Raw genomic sequence first — 22,631 nt, forward strand, 5'->3', positions numbered from 1 at the left:
TAAATGAAGAAGCACACAGGCTCTCAATCTAATTGATTACGATCGAAGGAGGTAGTAAATCTTGCAAATCTGTGTTAAATGCATGCAACTTTGCTCTATTTGAGCAAATGGATTGTCTGCCTCATTATGCTGATGGGGGTCTTCACGCTTCTGTGGAGTTGTTTCTGATATTGTCTGGTGTAAGTTTACCATGCCATCTCAGTATGATTTCCCCTGGGGAACTAAGCTCAAGTAAGCGTTGGGCAGCCAGGTGCTGCATCATTAACAGTGTCATGAAACTCTGTTGTAGAAATTGGCTTATAATTTATCAGTGGAAACGCAGGAAACCTGAAGTTATATTTATGTCAGGTCTTCTTTGGAGGTCCTGACAGGTGTCAGTACTACTCAGGAAAAAATCCCTGCAGGTTCATGAGACACATGGATGACATCCTTTATCATTTCACATTCCTAGTTTTCTGGCCATGCAGTTGTTTCACTTTGGTATTGAGGAAGCGTGTTTGGACCTATATATGGTTTTTGAGGCTTAAACATAATGTTAAAATTCAGAATTTCTCTCTCTATTTGTTTTTGTTGAAAACGCAGTAAATATTAATAAAGATCAGAAGCTTGTCTCGAGTCAGAATTTTCCAAGAAATTACACTTTTGTCTGAAATTCACCTTTGTTTCTTCTGGTTTGTCTTTGGAGGGTGATTGACCTTCTGATGTATGGTTAGAACTGTGAGATTGCAGTTGTAAGAGCAATATGGCTCTTTCAGAAAGAGAAGTTAGATAAAAGGTTTAAATTGAAAAGCTTTATTGAAGTTGCTTTCAAATCCTAAACTCCTATAACCCAGTAACTTGAGAGTCAAAGAACAAAACAAAACCAAAAAACAACACTCAGACTGCCATTAAATGTACTTTCCAGACGCCACTAATTTTTGAAATACGTCCTGGAAGTGCTGACTTTGCAAGTAATTTGTGATAATCAGATCTTAAAGTTGTGTATCTCCTACCAGCTGATGTTTGTTCTGTGACCTTTGGTTTCAGGTCCTGGTAGGAACATGGTGCATATTTCTACTAAGAGTGAAACTCCAATGGTCTTAACAAATAATAGCAATACTCATTGTGTTTAATAGTGCTGGAAATTAGTTTCTCAGGCACTGATCTTGATAGGTCAGCTGTCACAAATTGGTATACATATCTGTAAGTGCATCGGTGCCATAAATAAAATTCTGTCTGCAATAAGTGGAAGCACAAATTGGCACACTTCTAAGCAAGTGAAATGTTCTGAAGCACAAAAATATTAAGGGGAAAAATCTCTAATGGAAAAGGATTTCCTCATGTTCCATCTATCAAATTTATCTGCATCATTTGCCTTTTAGAGACTGAAAAAAATTGTTTTTCTGTACAGAACACCATGAAGTTCTGTGCTGATACACTGTGAAATATGCTTCTCTTCCTTGCACCTATCCCTACTGCATAAAAAGAGAAAACTGGTTTTGAATGAAAGGAAAAGACTTAGAGTCTTGCAATAGTGCGCTTCCAGTTCCTTTTAAGTATTCTTATTTTTAATACAAAATGCAAAATATGGAGTATTCAAATAGTTTGCCTGATATGAAGTCAAATACAGTTTATGAAGGGGAAAGGAACAACAAAAGGAATTGATGTCAGTCCACCTGTGCCGACGTAATCAATTTATTTTCCATTCTTGAATAAGTAGTGATTGTCTATGGACTGTGTAAGCCATTTTTGCTGAAACTTTCCCTGTATCTTCACCATATGTTTATTGTATAGAACAGTCCAAGAAAGCTTAGATCATGCAACATTCTTAAATGATTTGAGAGAGTATTTTTACCACATGCACTTAGATTGTCTTTGTTGAACCATACTGATTCTTTGCAGCTGACAAATTGGTTAATTTTGTGTAGCAATAGAAAAAGCTAAGAAACACGTGAGGTCATATTTCAGAACAAGCATCTGAATTTGAATTTAAGAGATATGATGGCTATAGGTATCTAGCCATATTGCTGGGTATTCATTATACCTCCAAACTTACGTCACAGGGAGAGGTTTCAATCTGAGATACCTCAGCTTTCAGGAGTGTCGTTATGAAGCTTATATTATTCATTTTTTCTCTCTTCTATCCCTCAGGTCAGCTGGGTAAAAGGAGGTATAGCTTTAGTTCTTTTCTTACTTGTGTCTCAACTGGAAGATTTAGAGACTATAGAGTAATTGTATAATAAATTATAATAAATCTACCTGTGTGATAGACATGATAGCTGAGTCATCACTGATTGTCCTGTTCTTTTCTAGTTCCCTGTTTATCAGTTTAGTGCAACAAAACAAAAAGAAAACTATACAGATCTCTCCTATCACAATTTGTTGTATTTGTTGGTTTGATTTTTGAGGCTTTAGGATATGACTAAAGTCATAGAAATAAATCGTGTAGGACATCTAGCCATAGGCATTTTCAGCAAAATAAGTTCTTTCCAAGTAGATTTTGACTTGCTACATGAAAATTAGCTTCTGGCAGGAAGAAGGCACATTTCACATATCTTGGACTAAGTTAAATATCTACAGGGCATGCCTTCAGCTAACAGCACTGCCTCCTATGTGAACATAGTATTGGTGTTTAAGAGTACAGCTGGATTTAAGAGTACCATGGATTCTTTTTTGAATTAAAAGGAGTGTCTGATTTCTGCTGCCACTGAAGAGCGTATTCAGTTGAATAATGCAAGGGTCACTTAAGATCGACTTTTCTATTGAACCTCTTTCCAGAAGAAGCACTAAAATTGATTTTGAAATGCTAAATTTAATTGAAAAATAAAATATTTACATGTAATGTTCTATGGAGGTATCATGAAAATACATGTCTTGCATCTAGCAAATGCACTTATAGAGGTTATAAGATATAGAGGTTATCAAATATTTGATAATGAGAACTTGGGAACTTGAGAGGCTGTCATTGTTTTACTGATGAGGTAGAAGTAGGGCAAGAAGAGAGAAAATAGAACTTAATATAGAATTTGAAGACAGCCCAAAATAGAAGGCATTTTGCCTCCATGGAATCTGTGTCAAGATTTTATAACCACCAGTGAACAAGAACGTCATGCAGCAGGAAAAAAAAAGGTTGGTCTTTGATAAACTCTAGAGAATGATTTAAAAAGTAGGGGAGGATCTGATCTGAGAGAGGAGTTACGGGATAGTGAGGCTGTAATCCTAATGACTGTCAGGCAGTATAAACTTACTATGAAGGGAAAGTCATATCATAGTAATCTAGATGAAATAATATGACAAGTACTGCAGATAATAAAGGCAGTTTTATTACAGACATTGATGAAAATACATTCACACTAAGGATTAGTTTCTGTCCTCTGAATCTCACCGATTCTGATTCTGTGTTTAAAAAACTCACTTATCCTGTGTATGTTAGTTCTGGATTCGATCAAGCAGCTGTTAAATGTTTATGTAAGTACTGAAGGATTTCTGCCTACCAGTATTTCATATTCACTGCACTTTCTTGTTCTAGTTGGCAACGTGGGACTCTGAAAAAGGACTGAATGGTAGCCTGCAAGAACGACGTCTGGGAAGTGATTTACAAGGACTGACACTGAAAGTGGTGACTGTCTTGGTATGATCCTATTTGAGTTCAGGAAACAAAATGCTCAAAATAAAAAGGTTGTGACTGAGTATTCTGGGCAATTCCTTCAGTATTTTTCCCTATCATTTTCAATTTTGTATTTTTGGATGATCAGTTACATAAGCAAGGAACATAGATGATGGCCTTATGTTATTTTATGTGAATCTATGCACTGTCAGAGATACACAGTATTGGCTTGTTTGCTTATGCTGTTTTTCTGCATTGAAAATCATACTGCACACAAAACCAGCACAAGACCTGAGTACTCAGGGCTACACTTCAGACATGCAGTTTCCTGCATTTCATGGATTTTTAAGATCAGATGGGCCAATTACAATAATCTAATCTTGGCTTTTGTGCACTGCGGGCTATAAAATTTAATTGAGTGTTTCTTCCATCAAATTCATAACTTCTTGTTGATAAACTATGTCTAGACTACGTGCTTTTGGGATTATTGTTTGTTACTATCCTGAGTGGTAGCAGAGCTCCTATTAGTTGAATGCTAAATTAAGGACAAATTAAGACAAGAATGCGTTCCTGTCTAAAATATTGTAGTTCCAGATTGAAGAATGTGGCGTATTTGTGATTTTGTTGTTCTTCTTTTGAATCATGGTACAAATAGGAAGTAATGTGTAAGATCATTAAAGAATCACAGATCATTAAAGAAGATCATTAAAGAAATCACCCCGGCTTTCTTTCTCAGTCAGATGATAGGCAAGGTTATGGTATAACATGCATAGGAGGTTGTCAGTACCACATCACAAACGCAGACAACTGCAGAGGATATGCAGCCAACAGCCTCAGCATTGTCTCTCAGGTTCCCATTTCTGACAGAAAGCATATCAAAAACTGCTGCATTCCTTGGTCTCAAAATATACTTCAACATAAAATATGCCAGCAAACAGCACCTCTGAAAGATATTCCTAGAATTTTCAAAATTTGAAATATTTAGAAAACCCAACAATTTTAGCATCTGCTTCACTGTCTCCTGGATAAAAGATTAATCATTGTCTTTCAAAGATGACTTTCTAAATCTTATATGATCTGAGTTGGGGAGCTGTAATGTTCCTAAGACTCATATGCTTAATACCTGTTTTCTAGGCAGTTAGTTGAAACATTAGTCAGTGGAGAGACAGGTATTCCAGTGAGCAATTCATCCTGCAGATGCCAGGAGGAAGTTAAGTTTTCCTCTGGGGTCTCTGCCTCTTCTCGTGAACTGTGTAAAATCGAGGACCGTGGATGGGACAGCTGCTGAAGCACTGGTGTCTGGCAGGGATGCCTATGAGTGTCCCACCCAGCCTACAGATTTTGCCTCAGCATGTTCTGAGGAATCTGAAATCTGTGCTAAATTGTCCAGAATTAACTCAGAATACACCAATTTTGCTAAAAATGCAAACTAAAAAAATTGTTTCAAGTATCAGCTGAGACAGTGTTTTGTTCTCAGGAAGAACCTTTTGTGATGGTGGCGGAGAACATACTTGGACAACCAAAACGTTACAAAGGATTTTCCATTGATGTCTTGGATGCACTGGCCAAGAATCTGGGCTTCAAATATGAGATATATCAAGCTCCTGATGGGAAATATGGACACCAGCTTCAGAATGGCTCCTGGAATGGCATGATTGGAGAACTTATTAACAAGGTACATAGAGAAGAAGCTATATTTGGGGGAAAAATAGAAAAACACAACAACTCTTCAGAGTAGGGTGTCAAGACTCTGAAAAGGGATTGCTGAAATTCTCCCCTTCCCCCTTTGCAAATTACAGGAGATGGAATTGGGATCAAAGAGCTAGTACAGAACACTTCTGAGTTTTGAGTGGTTTGACTGTGGTCTAAACTATGTATTTTAAAACTATAGTAACTATAGAGTCTGTTGTTCTATTTACCCCCAACTGTTATCAATGTACATTATATAAATGTAAGTCTTTTTATATAGATGCCGGTATAAAAAGGGATTGTCTGTGTGTGTGAATGAATGAGTACAGAAAGTATGTATTCTTAACATATGAATTAACTTCTTTTTTGTCATTATGTATTTGCTACATTGCTTGAAAGTATGACTTTATTTGTATCGCTTTATGGCAATGTGTTTCATAAGATCAACTGTTTGACTCCAAAGCAGGAAAAGTATCCCAAATAATATATGCTGTAAATAACTTTTTTTGAAGGACTAGAATTCTAAACTGAGTTTAAGATTATTCATTATTTAAAATAAAGGGAAAATATTTTCTTATTTAATTCAAGTCTTACAAATCAAGAATAAATGAATTAAACTTAAGTTAAGCAAGTAAGTGGGAAAAGTCCAGGAGAGTGAAATTAGAATGTATTTTGTTCGTGTTCTCACCGTCTGACACATGACGAATGCTAATCAAGAAAAAGAATCAAAAGAGTTAATATTCTGTGTTACTGCCCTTCGTAGAAAAGGTTACTCTTCTGCAGTAGAGTTGTTTCTGGGAGTAAAAGCTTCCTCGTTATCTAGGAAGTAGGCGTCTCAGTGTCTAGTAAGTAGATGTTTAGGAAGAAATAGAAGCAATTAAAGCACTATCAAATGTGTGTATGATAATGGAATAATCTTGGTGGCAGTTAGGAAAAGTAAAGGATTTTTGACTTATTTTGCATTGACATAAGGTATTTGACTTTCAGTCTAGTAAGATATCCTGTGAAAATTCTTCAGAAATTGCGTACTTTGAGGTAACAATATTTATAGTGGTATTTCTGCTACTAGCTTTTCCACCAGCTCAAAAGGAGAACTCCTTAACCTAATATTTACTCTACATTCCTAACAAAACACAGAGATAGGAAACAAAAAGTATGTTTTTATTTTTTTGTAGAGAACTGTTTTGAGATGAAAAAATAGGCAAAATCTAATAGCAGCTCTTAAAAGCTTTGGGGATCTTATTTATTAAACACTTCTCTTTCATTGAGTTTGCATAATCTTAAAGGTCCTTCTGTATATAAATTCTGCTCATTTTAAATATTGAGTTCAGAGCAGGAGCTGAGTTGCTTTTGGGGCATTCTTACAGTTATTAATTTTTGCAAGCACTTTATACAACAGTATCTTCCCCCCCAGATGCCATGTGAAATCCCTTCATGAGTACAGGAAGTTGCCAACCCTGCAGGGATAACAATGAACAGTAGCTCTTCACAACTTGCTACCAAGTGCACAAGCTAAATAAATTTTGTATGGAGAAGGAGTAAGGAATTTTTTAAAGTAACCTTGTGATGATAATAGAGTAAAAGGAGCATTGATACAACTGTGAGGTCTATGTGGATGATATTTCATTTTTACTTCTTGCAGAGCACTGAGTTAATATGGTTTCAAGTTTTAGACATTGTTTTGAAAACGAGTGAGACGTGAAGGTTAAATAAATGGCGCACATTCCAAATACTTCCTGTTCTGCAGTGCTTTGGCAATTTACATTTCACTTTTCTACTTTAAACCAATGCAATTAACATTTGAATGATGAAACTGGTTTATTGCAATTTGTCTTAAAACGTTAGGTTTTAGAAGTGCATGGAGCCGCTTGCTTTTTGAAAAACTCCTGAAGGCTCACGCTAGCAGAATTCATGGTTACTGAAGCAGATCTGACCTGTTGCCTTTGTCTCACAGAGAGCAGATCTAGCAATTTCTGCCATCACTATAACACCTGAACGAGAGAGCGTTGTGGACTTCAGCAAGCGGTACATGGACTATTCAGTGGGGATCTTGATCAAGAAGCCTGAAGAGAAAATCAACATCTTCTCTCTCTTTGCTCCTTTTGACTTTGCGGTGTGGGCTTGCATTGCTGCTGCCATCCCTATAGTTGGTGTCCTGATATTTGTCTTGAACCGGATCCAGGCAGTCAGGGCACAGAATGCCTCCCAGCCAAGCCCCTCTGCCTCCTCCACCCTGCACAGTGCCATCTGGGTTGTGTACGGCGCTTTTGTTCAGCAAGGTATTCAGTCTCATAGATCCTCAGAAGTGTTCTGCCTTGGATAAAGCATTTCATGACATGTTAGTCTTGACCAGAATGTTTTGAAGATGAAAGAGAAGTTTTCTATGAGGAGCTAATACGTTTTGTTAGCCGAGATAATGGGAGAATAGTTGAGCTTTAGGATGTATGTTCTGCTTCTCTGTTTCTCAGAAAGTCTGATAAAACTGCTCCCAACAGACTTTTCCACTTTGTGAAAACGATTATGTGGTAAATAAACCACAGAGCTGCTTGATGTGACATTACAGTATCACTCAGCAACTAGCAGCTTTTCTAATGATTTAAATCTGATTTTAGAAATTTATATGTTTTTGAACTCATGTGAGACAGTTTATCTTTCTGTCGTTTAAAACCAATAGAAAGATGTTCTGAACACTCTAATGATTTAATTTCTGCATATTAGTAGTACTTCAGCATAAAACTTTACTTATGTAGAATGTTACTCATGTTCTCTAGGTTTGATCCTGAATAATGCCTGAGGGAAACATTTTGAAATAGCATTTTCTAGAAGAGTATCCAGGGCAAGAGGTTGACTGTCTTAGTGGAAGTAGCTCTTAGCTCACAGAAAAAGGGTGGTCTGAAAGCACAAATGCAGATGGGTTTCTTCAACAAAGTTGAACACAGTAGGACAAACAGGGTAGAAGCTCCTGATGCATCTTTATTTTCCTTGTTTGCTTTCAGGAGGTGAATCTACTGTCAATTCTGTGGCTATGCGCATTGTGATGGGAAGCTGGTGGCTCTTTACCCTTATCGTGTGCTCATCCTACACAGCGAACTTAGCAGCATTTCTCACAGTATCAAGGATGGATAATCCCATAAGGTAAGAGCCTCTTCTTGACATGAAGCTGGAAACCTGGATTTCACAGAAATGTATTATCCATTTGAGCACTCATCTTGCAAGAAGGAGATAGCTCTCTAATAAAATAATAGTCTTCACATTTTCGGTGACTGCTTCTCTCTTCCACTCTCCCTGCTCTTCATTGACTCCTACATCCCCCAGGTAGTTTTGTCAGATGAATGGAGGGGACAGTGGCATTTTAATTCTATATTTTTCAAGAAGAAAGTCTTTCATGTTTATTTGCATTTTTCTTAACTAGAGGTCTTAATGTTTCAGCTATCTGTTTTTCTTCTTTTTTCAGAAGGAAGCTACTAGCTCTAGGGAAATATGTATTATTTTACTTTTCACCTTCAGTGTATAATTTTATATTCTTAATACTTTGATGGACATTGTTCTTTATGCCATTATTTGCATGTAAGATAATATAGGAGAACTTTTAAAATATAAATGACCCTGTTCGGTGGCATTATTTTTGTAAGAGGCTTCTTCTCACAGAGGATAAGATAACCAAATCTGACTCAAGGATAATAGATGTAATATAGCAGTTGCTATATTAAATTTATATATAAATCTCTGTATTTGTGTTGGCAATATTATGATGATAAATTACAGCTTCTGTAACAAACCCAATTTATCTTGCCCTTTGACTTCTTTCCTCCGCCATCTGCCTACTAATCTATATCCTGTGAGCAGATGTAATCAGGCCTCTGAGCAGCTCCTGAGAGCTGCTGGCTGTTTGTTGGTGTTTTTTTATGTTTGTTTGTTTGCTTGTTTTTCTTTAAAAATTTAACAGTTAAACAAAATTTCCCTTTTTTCTTTCAACATGGACAAAATTTTTAGCTTCACATTGGCTTGGAGCACTGAGAGGGCAATTTATTGTCCTCTTTCACTGCTGATAGGATTAGAGCCTGGTATCTCATGTTTGATCTGACAGCAATTGAGAGGAGAGGTGTCTAGAAGACAGGCATTGCAATACAGGCTCTCCCAGAATATGCTGACGCAAAGATTTTAGGTGCTACTGATTGACACGGTTACTATGTCAATCTCATTTGTGGTTTCAGTGGCCAACCTGAGAGTGAAATCTTTGTGCACAGCTCCTAAACACTAAGTTGTGCTGTTAGCCCTCAAATGAGGATAGCTCTTAAAAAAGCTTTTGCCTCATTATCCTGCATGGGACAGAAAAAAACTACTTTTCTCATTAGTTTCACGGTATTTCAAATTTAACTTGCCATTGCAAACGTGCAAAAACTGTAATGCTTTGTATAGATATAGTTTTGTGATAATATGAACAACTCAAAATCATAAAAGTTTTGTTTTAAAATGAATTTTCTATTATTTTGTCTAGAATTAGTAGATTTAAACAGTAAAAGAAATAAGATCTGCATGTAATTTCTGGAAATAACAGGAGAGACTAAAGAGAATAAAACTAATACTGCAGAGCATCTTTGCTGTAAGACTTCATCCTGGGAGGATGGAGGACTAAGGTTAAGCCCAATGAATAAATTGCTCTTGTAACCCAGAACAGAAATAGTTATCTGGAAAACCTGAATAATGACCTTCAAATGATTTCTGTAAGTTCTATTTCCTTCATGATAGGAGAAATTGTCTGTTACGTTTGGCAGCACCTGCCAAAACTCAGCAAATTTCAGAGCAGGGAAAATGTGGGATAAAATACAGTGGAGAATCTGCAAGGAAAAAAAAAAAAAAAGAAAGAAAATAAAAGAACCAACCAAACGTATTTATGAGCTGAAATTCAAATCATTAGATGAGCTGTCTGAGACTGATCTATTACAACATCTGTAAGAGGATTTGATTCCCCATCTTCTTGAAATTATTAAGAGTTTTGGGCAGGTGAGGTGCTCAGTGCTGTCTTGGGTCTACAGAGTCCATTCTGCCCTCTCATTTCACAGATAGCCACTGAAGAATTATGGTTATATGCCCTTCTATACCCAGTGGTGGCTGCTACTTACAAAGTTCAGAAGTATCATGTCCACTTTTACAAGGAGAGGATAGAGAAAGTAGGAAACACTATACCATCATCTGCAAACACCAGTAGATTCATTCATGTGCCAAGTCAGAAAAGTTTACTGTTATTTAAATTGCCATAAGGCTCACTGCTTGTGCTCCAGCTGCTTGGCCATAAGGGCAGGAGTTTCCTATAGATGTTTTAGCCAGAGTGTGGATTATTCTTACAGTCTGGAGTGTTTAACTTGATCACAGATGCCTTGGCTTATGCATCCAAATCATTCATCAGGTAATCTTAAATGGCAGCTATCAGAAAACTCTTAGGTTTAATGACTAGTTGGCAAAACTATGCCACTTAAGGGAAGATATTTCATGTCACCTATCTTCAGGAGAAACATTTTTCACAGTTGTTATGTCAGGTTTAAAACAAATATATTTCTCAAGAAAGTAAGTTATTACCTTATATGAATGCATCATTCCCTGGTCTCTCAGCTCTCAGCATGACCTAACTTCAACATGGTATGACGTTGAATATTTTTACATTTCTAAATTTGCCACTGAGCTAGGCTGTGTTAGGTCTTTCATAGATCCAGAAAATAATGCTTATTTGAGATCCATTTGTTCCCACCCAAAGAGGCACAATGAGTTATAGTTGAAAACTTGCTCAGCAGCTGAGAAGTGCCAAATCCATCTGTGTGTACTTCTATTGTTAAGAAACCAACCCCCTGTCCTCTCAATAAGTGTGTTCTGTTATCTTTCCCTCCATAAGAAAGTCCTCTGGTGTTCATTATTGCTGTTGCTAAATTGCCAGCAGGGGAGAAAATAGTACTTTGGTGCTGCAGAAGCTGAAACGTAGTTAAAATTTTCATTACAAGCCTGATTTTCTTCCCAACCCCTCTGTAAAATACCTAATAAAAGTATCAATTTTTGCATGTGCAGTCTGCACCTAACAGAATAGGCGTATGTTTGATTGAATAGCTAGATGCCAATCAACCCAGTGATACTTAACTCCACAATTTTTACTACAAAACAAGTGTGGCATAGAAATCATAGATGACATTTAATAGAAAGGGCTTGGCAAGATGTTCACTGAAGCAAAGTTGAACTGCTGGAAGATAGATTTTTAATATTAGCATGTCAGATGAAAGCCTGCTGATAAAGAAATAATTTTTGGAAAAAAAAAAAATTGGTACTAGCAATTCTCAAAGGCTTTCCCACCTTGCTATGAGTTTCCGAATCTGCCTGTTGTTCACAGAAAGGTGAAGTACCTGGAGAAGGAAGCGTGGAAGAATGCAGCTCTGAAGTGCTGCCTGCATTTCTGTACTTCCTGAAAGTGACTTCCCAAATGCCAAATGGGTTCCTAGGGGCTACACTGTCCAGGTGCCCAGAACACTTGTAAGAAATGTGCTTGGATAGAACAAAAACTTCTCCATAAGTTTCCCAAACCATGATGGGCTTCATGGCTTCAAAGGGGAGAGAGCCTAGGATTCCCTTTCTTACATGTCTGCAGATGCTGCCTTGCTCCCTTGTGTGTCTTAGCTGCCTATTGCTCACTCCACTGTGACAGGTCAGGGGGAATGGTCAGAATGCAGAGTTTGAGATTCACCTTGACCCCTTTAAAGATCAAGGATAAGTGAAAAGAGTGGGAGCCTTCTTAAACTGCCCTCCATTCTCCAGTAGCAAGTGAATGTATTTCTGCTCCCCTTTGCTCTTCTAATAGCCTTTTCTGAGCCAACTGTCCGACCATTCACTCTCTTCTCATCTTCTCTTTATTTTGTCCATTCCAAATCTCACAACAAGGGGACCAAGGCACTAAAGCAGTCACCTCTTATACTTTCTGCGTTTGTGGAGATTCACAAGCACAGCACTGTATGCTTCAGCAGATTTCCCAACCATAAATGGGTTTTCTGTTTTCAAGTCTTATTTTAAACCCAAATGATTTATGTGTATTCTAATATTTGCAATATGACCTGTGTGCAGCTGAGGAGTCTTCCAATGGATCAGTCTGCCAAATGAGGGCTAGACTATTATATGAGAGTTTGTTCTTTCTTTTGTCATATTACATTATCAAGCAGCCCTTGGATCTGCCATCTGACCTTCCATTTGTAATTATGAGTTTAATTAGCAGTGACTTAACTTCCAGCTTCATTTCTTGTTAACAAGCAGAACTACATGCTGTTCAGTAGTGCAGAGATATTCTTTAACCTGGGTTTAGGAGAGCTTGTCTGATAAGAGGTAAGAATCATGCAAGAAAAATTAGAACATAAAGGATAGGCTATTTACAAATTCAAGAATTGAAGATTTTATCAGATTGATCCTTAATATTTGTGCATTCTGTGGATGCTCTTAGATACACCTGCTTTTATGTTCACATTTATTTTATGATTTGGGGTTTCCTTATTTGTGTTTAGCCCACAAATTTCACCTCTTTTGGTGACAGCTGAAGATCTACAGCAGCTTAGTCAGAGTGATAAGTCAGGCACTTGGAAGACTTTGCTTTAAATCCTTTTTCTACCACAGAAAAGCTGAGCCTCCTCTCTGTCTCAGTTCCCTCTCTGTGTAACAGAGCAACTTATTTCATATCTTACATGGTGTATTGTCACTTCAGCTGTTTTAAAGATATTGGCTGGAAATGGCCATATTATAATAACTCCAAACACTCAAAAAAGTTAGATGTTCTGGACTGCATACTAAACAGAAGCAATCTCAAAATATTTAAAAAGAAAATTTGGAAAGTATTTTGAAGATGCCAGCTAGAAGGAAATGAACAAAGGTTTCATCTGCTGTATTAAAGTGAATTTGATAATGCTGGTAGCAAGAAGCTCACAGGAATCTCTTTATTTGCAGTGATTTTGCCCTGAAATTTCTTGCTTGAAAGCAGCCTTTCTGTTTTTAATATTGCACTTGGCTATCTAAATATTTCATTGGATTTTCTTTAATTGTTAGTTTTCTTATGTTTAGTTTGTACTATGTTTTATCTGTGCAGCACCTCGGGCATCTTGACAGGAGGCATGTTTGAATAAAAAATAATTACCATGATTATTATTTAAGGCCTGTGAGCAAAAGCTTCAATCATTAAATAACTAGGTTAAGTTCATCCATAAAGAGATGAAGGCTAGAAAAAGAGTGAGCAGGGACAAAAAACTCAAAATATACCTTAATTTCTAGAATTTTCCCTTCTTAGAGCAGGTGGAAGAAATGCCAAGCAAAATACTTTGCAAACCTGTGCAGAGGGGCTGCAGCGCTCAGGGACAGAACTTGCCTCCAGGCACAGTTCATAACAAGACACAGTGTTAAGGGCAGTGCTGAATCCCCACTGTATACCATTTCATTTCCCTTCTGTTGATGGTGTGGCCCAGTGGGTGCTTCTGGGCAACTCAGGACTTGACAAAGTATGAGTTTTTTATAAAGCTTTCTGAATGTTGTCATATGCCATTCAAATGTGTTTTAAGATGGATCCTAATTACTCCTGTATTTGAGCAAGCAGGCAAGCATGGAAGTGCAAATATTTCCCTCGGGCGTATTTTTCTGGGAAATTTGAGAATGCAGAGCTGAAAATTAGGCTTGCATTCCACCACTCCAGTTGCTATTATAAATAAGTGGTATATGTTGGAGATGGATAGAAAGCCAACGGCCTTGTGATTCCACATCCTCTCCAGTTCTGCCTTCACAACACCAGCACCTATATTATAGCATCTCTTCATTTGTTCTTGTTACTAGGAAGTTCTGTGACTTAAGTGAGCTGAGGCATTAACGTTCATTGAGTTCAGGGCAGTAAATGATTTGAATATGATGTTAGCAAAATCTGCCATCTGTGCAGATAATAATAATTTGTTAATCATTTTTACTTTTTAAATTATTATTATTTTATTTATTTATTTTGTTTCAGAACAGTGAAAATCTAGCAAAAGCTTCACAACAACCCATCAAAATTTACATGAATTGGTTCAAATTCAAGATCTAATACCATCTCTTCTTCTCAGCTCAGATTGAGTTGTCTTTGAAATCAGATTTTCTTATGTTAATGTCAGTTATTCACTGTGAAGAGTGGTTGTATGCAGCCTGCATACATTAAGTTGGCCTCTGTCTTCATCTTCCTTTGTTATAGTATGTGGTTTCTGATACTTGTGGCTTCTTTGGTTGTTGTTTTCTGTTTTGGTTTGTTTTTTTCCTATTTGGCTCTTAAGGGATAAATAGTACAAAATACAGTAACAGAAGAGTTTTGCCCAAATACAATATTTATATTTGTATTCTTTTTCTCTCAAGAAGCTGATAAAATGTCTTTTATCTTTTAATTGGTAATAAAATCTAATATAGCAGGATATTAAGAAGGCAAAAAATGATTATGACAACAATTCAGATAGAGATGGCCTTAAAGCTCCAAACATCTCCTAGCTGTGAAGACTACCTCAGTCCATCATTTGTATGGACAAAAACAATAATAAGAAGAAAAACTTCACAGTGAATTCTCTTTTTCAAAAGCAGCTGAGTTGAGGAAGAAGTGCTAAAGCAAGCCGGCCACTGTGCTTGTGTGTTTGTGTTTTAGTCTTGCAAGATTGCAAATATTTTTTTTCCCACTCTATCTGGTAGCTGTTTATTTGATCTACAGTTGATACATCTTTCATGTTACTGTAGCGTTCCATGTGTTTGCCTACTGGCTTTATTTACTTTTTCTTTTGGACAGAAAATTATTCTTACATGTCCCTACAGTATATGTCTTTCTCAGAAGAATGTTTTAACAAGGACTGAAGTGGGAAGCCAGGTGGAACCTGGATTAAAAAAAATAAGTGACTTCATGATGGTTACTAGAAAAGAAGCTCCCTGGAAAGAAGACAATCAAACAAAAAAACCCTATGAAATGATTTGCTTTTTATACCTTTTATCTGTACTAGCAACTGTCATTAGTGTAACAGTGGGTCCTAATGTAGAAGTAATACAGGATGTTCTATAAGGAGGTAAGATAGTGCCTATTTTTGCATAGACTTCCAACTCCTATGGAGTCAGTTGCAAAGGAGCTCTGCAGCCAGAATAAGCAAGTAAGCTCCATTTGCAAAGCTGCCAATAATTAGCAAGCACTTTATCACAGTAAAGTTGTTTCCTGTACTCTTCTCCCTGTAAAACAATCACATAAAATTGAAGAGTAGATTTACCCAATTTGTAAGAAGGGAAAGTTACAACTATTTTACTTGCTGTCAGCTCAGACAAGGACATAGATGAGCTTCCAGCCCTGATAATCTACAGCATATTTTAGAAAATGCCTCCATTGTTCATGCCAGAAAAAAATCTTCTATTCTTGCATAATTCTTTACCATCTCCACACAAGTGATGGTTCTGTCATTCTTGTACCATACTTGTTTTCCCACCCGCTATTCATTACAGTATATTCAGCATCAGCAGGATAACTGAATACAAAGGCTTGCACCAAAGCATCTCTTTTTTTAGATTATTTTGGATGGATAGAGAAGGATAAGAATGGAAGTCTCCAGCAGGAAGAATGCTTGTCCAGCTGACTTCCAGGAGTAGTGGTTAGTTATTACAACTGACCTGTGTCACCAAGCTATGGCCAGTCATGTGTCCAGTTGGATAATCTAACTTTCACATCACAAGGTTTGAATTAACAGCTTGCAATAAAAATTAAGTAATGATCATATCTCCTATAGCTAAAAGCTCAATTCATACAATCACTTCAGAAGCTGATCTCTTGGAGTAAGATTCAGAAGCCTTTCCTTCTGTGATTAAAATGGAACCTGTTATTGGGAATTCAGTGAGGGCAAGAAGAGCTTCCAAGAAGCCTCACAATACAGACAACCTGCAGAGCAGTAACACAATCCTGCTGTACCTCTTTGCTTGGCAATGCCTTGCTCAGCATGCCTTCATGGCATCTGCTTTTCAGCATTGAGTATTACTGTTCACAAATCACCCTAACTGGCAGCTTTGCTGCCTGTGCTGAAGGTTGTAAGGTTACAGCTTCAGTTTCGGTGATCTTAATGCAATGTCATCTATTTTATGTTGTGCTGATGAAATCAGTCATAAGCTAAGAAATAAAACTTTGGGCTAATTGGGGTATAGGCGTGCATCTTTTCACCAGCTCTGCTGTGGACGCAGGAACTTCAGACAGGGGATGAAGCAAACGACTACGCAGTAACATTTTAAATCATAGGAACTAGATTTGTTAGTTTTGTAAAGGGGATTTTTTGAGTTTCTGTTTTTTTTTTCTTCCATGCAAGCAAGGTGTTCCAGTCAATTGAGTTACATGGTCATACTTCTCCTTTATAGTGAAACTTAGATAAAGTGTTGCCTCTGGCCATAAGGTGGAAAACTGTAAACTTACATTTAAATTCCTGATATTTTAAAAACCAAACAAACAAACAGAGCTTGCAACAAAACACACATTAATAGATCCAGTTATGGCTTTTGAGGGGAGGAGTACTGGGAGTTCTTATTTTCCTTTGAAGCAAAGATGTTAGTCTTTATCACTATGAGTGCTTCCCTGCTAATTCTTAGTATTATTTTTTATTATGTTGTGAAGGATTTTCTAGAAGGAAGGAAGATTTTTTTTTTTGAAGTAATACTATGTTGCTAAGAAAAGGATTGCATATGTTCTTTCTACTTCCTAGGCTTTACTAAGTAGTATCCTCTTCTTCTGCATGTGTGCCCCCAAAAGATGTGATACAGGAGTGTTTCCTGTATCATCCTCCTGATGAGGGAGAAAATGGTATTGCCTTAGAAAAGTTGTTTTAATGCTGCTGCCAAAATTGCATTTAAAGAAACGTAGTCACAGGCAATGAAGTTGTTTGCCTTCTGAACCATTAAAACCAGCCTAGGAGAATAAGCTGCTGATATAATTCAATTGATTTATGAATAGTCATATCTATCTATAAAAGCATAGAAAACCATTGGTCAGAATGGGGTGGATGTTAACTACTGTGTTTCTTTTATGTGGCAGTAATTCAATTTGCAAGCTAATATTTCAAGGAATTAAATTAGGCTACCGAATAAACTAATGAATTTCAATATGGAGCACAGCTAGTTTGTTTTGATGCAGTGCTGTCAGTGTATCTACTATGGGATATGGTATTCAGGTGAGACTTAGGTTTGAGGTGAGGAAAGGCAGGAGGAACTGAAAGGTTTCCCTTTCTCTTTACTTCATTGTACATCGGGATAAGGGGGAGAAGTAAACCTCATACTGAGCACTTGCCTTTGGGGTCCTCTAAGAAACAAGTGAGTGGGCTTCTAGACTTGAATATATGCCTGTGTAATGCATGCACTTCAGACATCAGTAATATCTGCTGAATGCTGTATGTGCTTTTGGTATTAATGAAGAGCCCTATGTTTTGATTTCCCAAAGTACCCCTGTTCTAGTAATCAAGATAGCTCTTCAGAGCCTTTCTGTTTTTTCCTTTCTGTCAACATCGATAGCTTCTGCTTTATTCCCTGTGGTTAAGGGAAGGGTGTGAAGCTGTTTCCTAGCATCACTTTATGCCTCTGAGAGATCTAAGCAGTGTGGTGGGTATCCAGTCACTCTACCACAGCTGTGAGGCTGCTGGCACTGGCACAGGCAGCAGCCTGGAGCTCTCTCTACAGAAACTCTTGTCCTACAGAGTGAGACAGCTCCTGATAGATCAAAAACTAATAAAAAGCTGAGCAGGACCTTACCCTACTCTGGGATTTCATAGTTTTTAATGGAACTGCTCATAGTATAATGATATCCTAACAGTCATGGTATGAAGTACTATTCATCCTGAGTAGGAGCTTTGCAAGCCAGCACCAAGATGCCAAGCTTACCCATTCCACACTTTGTTTAATTAAAAAGATACTCTTTATCATCTGAGTGCAAAGCAGAATGGCAGTGGTATCAGTACCTGTAACAGCAGTTGTGAAGGAAGAAAGCAATTTCTTCCCTCTCAGTCTTAGTCGTTAATCTTCATTAGGATTTTTAGCTTCCAAATGTGAGTGATAGAAGACATGAGCATAGCAAACAGTTTCAAGTGCATCTGCATAAATAATAGAGGTAGTTTGTTATTTTCATTATAGGTAGAAGCGTATGTCAGTTGCCAGATGTGTTTGATTCAGACAATATGATTTTCATGCCAACTTTATGATATGTTTGATTTAGGAGAAGTGACTAAAACCTGCTGTTGGGACTGAATTGCTGTTAAACACCAGCTGCAGCTTTTATTTTAATTAATATTGTGAGGAGTAGAATACCTTGCTTTAATTAACACATTAACCATTCAAGGTACTTGGAGAAAGGTCACAGTGGCAAATTGGTTTAAAATTAGGATACAAAAACATTCAGAGGTAGTCCAAGTGATTTATTTATTTCTTCAAAATATGCTACAGTCTCTTGAGATGTTTTTAACTCCTCTTTTTCCTGCATTGCACACATTTTAACTTTCTGTTAAGTGGGTTATGGGGTGTGGATAAAGGACACAGGCTAGCCTAGATTTTTTAGCAGGACTGGTTACAGATTTGCAGAATGAAGAGCTCATAGCTGCTCTGAGTCCTCTTCCAGGCTTTGGACTAGATCTCTGAATGTCTTACAGATGTGCTGTTGTGCCAGCTTTCCTTGATCAGTTTTGAAAATCAGCCCAGTGATGCAGCAGTTTAAATGTACATCTAGGCACACCAATTAAAGCTCCAACTTTTAAAGATGTGGGCTTGCATCTTCAGGAGGCTCTGATATGAACATTCTGGACATCTCGTTGTCTGACTACTTCTTTCAATCATTAACTTGCAGATTTTTTTGCCAAACTATGATGGGTAATACCTCAAGCACATTCATTAATTAGAAATATGGAAAAATAACATAGTGAAAAGAAATCCTATAAATGTCTCTTTGTATTTAAAGGAAAGGCTTCCCTTTGTGCTCACTCTCTCAGCAACAAACTCACACAGGATCATGAGAGAAACTGCCTTCAGAGATGTGGCAGTAAATTCAGATGCAAATCCTTGGAAATTAGATTTGGTCATTATTACTGTTTAAGAAACCTTTTTGTAATGCTATTGTTTGATAGTTTAAATCAACATTTTCAAACAAAGCAATTATAACTTATACAGCAGGGGACATCACACCTTCTTTCCCATATGACTTTCCACACATATGACAGTGATGCTAGAAAGTATAGTGCATGCAGAAAGAAAAGATTTATTACACACAATAAACCAAAAAAAGTTCCCCAGTTAATGGAATAATCATCAATCTGTGACGGGATAGAGAAGAGGAGAGTTAGAGATATAATTAGAAGCGTTGATCTTGTGATTGAGATGTTTTGCTAATTTCGTGCTGTTTAATGGAGTTCTCTGCGTGCACTGCTTGCGCAGAGCCAGTGTCAGCTCTGAGCAAAATAACTGCTATGATCCAGTGGCAAGTCAAGTCATACTTGTGTAGATCACTGCAGATTACTGGAGTTGCTGAGGTGGTCCTGCAGGCATTGTTTAGAAATAGCAGAGAGAAGGAAAAAGCAGATCTAACTCTGTTTACAGGAGAACCTGCTTTACTGATTATGATGATGAGGTTCATTTTTGGATCGAAGGTTGAGTCTCACAGACAGAAGAATCATAAAGTTGTCTGTTTGGTTTTTTAATGGGTATGCTTCCTAAATGAACTACTGAAACATATTAGCAAGTTTTGTGAGCAATAGGACACAAACCAGATATATGGATTTTTATCCTACATTTCCTATGCTTCTTTGACTTCGGCAAAAATGCTTTTTATTCTGAATTATTGACTAATTAGTGAATTATTTTGAGAGCAGTAAGGCAAAATGAGATTTTGTATAATAGTGTAGAACATTTCTGCTGCATATCACTCTCTTAGAAACTAAGCAAAGCCTGTAAATGTTTTGCCTATGCAGTATTTGTAGATAATAATTAATTACTATTAAAATAATAAATGTGGCAATGTATCATTTAATAATAGTTTTACTGTAGCTTTACATTTCATCAGTGGCTATACATGCTATTTGTTCCATTCTTTTAGGAATTAATCATGCAATGGCTGTGCAGGAACAGAATCCCAGAGAAAACATTCATGTCTTCATTGAAATCATTTCTGTGTTCTGATTTGAGAAGAGTATAGTTTTCTTATTGAGTAGAAATATTTAGTTTATTCTTCTTATTTAGTTAAATAAGGTTTTTTTCCTTAGCTTGTTGCTGCCATTATCCTTCATCCAGGCCCATCTTCCTACCTTTCCCCCCTTCCTCTTCCCAGGATTTGGATCCGTGGGTCCCTTCAGGCCCGTCACAGAACCTAGGCCGAACCGGGCTGAACCGTGCTGAAATTGTTTCAAGGAAATGAAATAATTGTAGAGGCACGGGAACACACATCAATTCCTTTTTCTGTGGTGGGAATGAAGCTGGCTTTAGTTTCCTTCTCTCATTAAATCCATAACTGGATACTATATCTTGCTGTTAGCTGTATCTAATATAGGACAGTTGATGGGGGGCTCATCGATGCCACCACGTAGGCAGCAATGCCCATTATCATCAAGAGTACAGCTGCCATGATAAGCAGCTGCTGCAGTGCCATTACCTGCTGAGAGGTTCAATCACTGTTTGTTTTCATGGCAGTAGAAATATGGAGTTGACATGGCAACGTGTTTTGTGACACATGCCAATTGATTGGTTTTTCCACTGGAGGAAAGTCCCTGCTTCTTTGAAATCATGTGTAGCAGCTGTTCCTGCTCCACTGGTGGTGACAAGCACACATATAAGCACAAATGCCTGCATTGTTTGTCTCTTCTAGTGATCAGGAAATTTTTATTCTTGGTGTGAAAGGCTTCAACACCAGTTATTCAATGTAGTTTAATCTTCCAGTGCTTATAACTTCTCTCATAGAAGCTCCTATGAGGCTTTTTCTGTTAAGGCTTTAGTTGCTTAGAATAAAGTGGATGGTATTTTTCACGGACACCTTATGAAATGAGCTTTATGTGAACTATAGAATGATATATTTACCAGTGAAGGACTTGCAAAGTGTCTATTAAGCATTCAGTGCTACTGCTGATTTCTGCTGGATTGCCTCTCAGTAAATATTTTGCTTAGTGTAGTTGCTGAAGAAACCAGATGCCAAGCATGTCACTGCACTGAGGCAGAGATAAGGGTCGTTAAAGTGACTTGATTTGCAGTTAAATGAAGCAATGCAGGATTTGGTCATGTCACAGTAGAGAAGTTGTCAATTCACTGATTGATTTAAGAGCTCAGTTTGATTGTAATTTTGAAGAAAGTCAAAGGGATGCATAAATTAAAAGCATGGATCTTCTGTAGTCTAAGATTATTAGATGTGAAGCTAAACCTGCTTTCCTTTAAATGTTCTCTGTACTAAGGCTACTGCCATTCTAGCAATACTCTGAACAGTCTTATTGGCCTCACTTAGTGGCCTGTCTTTAAATTAATGTACTTCACATTCATTTTATCAGATGCCAATAATATTCCAGTCTGTACTGACAGCAAATGTTGTACGTTAATGCAAATGTGTGTCTTTTATTGGAGGTGATGTGCATATTTAATTTTCTGGCTCACAAATGCTTAAAATAGGTTAATTTTAATCTCATCCCATTATTCAGCTAATATACTGCTCTTTTCAGTATTGGCTGCACTAGTGTTTATGGAGAGTTACTGTTATTTTTTAATTAATACTTAAGTGGTCTTCTTTTATAACTTCCATCTAGTAAGACAGTGAAACTTTTCACATAAGCCTCTGAGTCACTGAGACTATCATCACCTACTGGCAATTTATATATATGACAGATGACTTTTTTTCCTGAACTGAAGCTAATCTTCAGCTTGGGGCTAAAACTCTCCAGGGAGTATTTTTATGTGGGAGTTTGATCTCAGGTTCAGATGTCTTAAGACATTCTCTACCCACTCATAAATCTTACTTAAACTAAAGATCCAAAGTTTGGCTATCTATGAATAATGGACTAGGGCTCAAGTCCTTTGCCTTGCTGCTCAACAAATTGATATGAAAAGTAAAGAGAACTCAGTTTCTGAACTGAGGGATCTTCTGCTCATACATGCTTAAAACTATTCTCAATACATTACCTGTGCTGGTACACTATAACCCATGACCTCAATTCAGCTTAACTTGCACAGGTTTTCTGGACTTTTGCAGACTGCTCTCACCTGCCGGTCTTCTTACATCAAATGACAGCTGTTTTCTCACTGGAGATGAGAAGCTGATACTGCAAAGCTTGCCTGGCTTCAAAATCTCTCAGTGGAAGGGCTGAAGTGATCATCA

The 22,631-nt window shown here is 37.3% G+C and overlaps 1 protein-coding gene across 3 annotated transcripts in view; it reads left to right on the top strand.

Moving 5' to 3' along the window:
* Window positions 1–22,631, top strand: part of GRID1 (glutamate ionotropic receptor delta type subunit 1) — a 507,351-nt gene that overhangs the window by 450,955 nt on the left and 33,765 nt on the right. For all 3 annotated transcript variants that reach the window (XM_085229265.1, XM_085229263.1, XM_085229264.1), the window contains exons 9-12: window positions 3,509–3,610; window positions 5,064–5,261; window positions 7,230–7,554; window positions 8,272–8,410. In XM_085229265.1, coding sequence (XP_085085391.1) covers window positions 3,509–3,610; window positions 5,064–5,261; window positions 7,230–7,554; window positions 8,272–8,410 — 764 coding nt within the window. The remainder of the gene's footprint in view (window positions 1–3,508; window positions 3,611–5,063; window positions 5,262–7,229; window positions 7,555–8,271; window positions 8,411–22,631) is intronic.

This window comes from Meleagris gallopavo, chromosome 8 (genome assembly GCF_905368555.1).
Source record: "Meleagris gallopavo chromosome 8, MGAL_WU_HG_1.1, whole genome shotgun sequence".
NCBI lineage: Eukaryota > Metazoa > Chordata > Aves > Galliformes > Phasianidae > Meleagris > Meleagris gallopavo.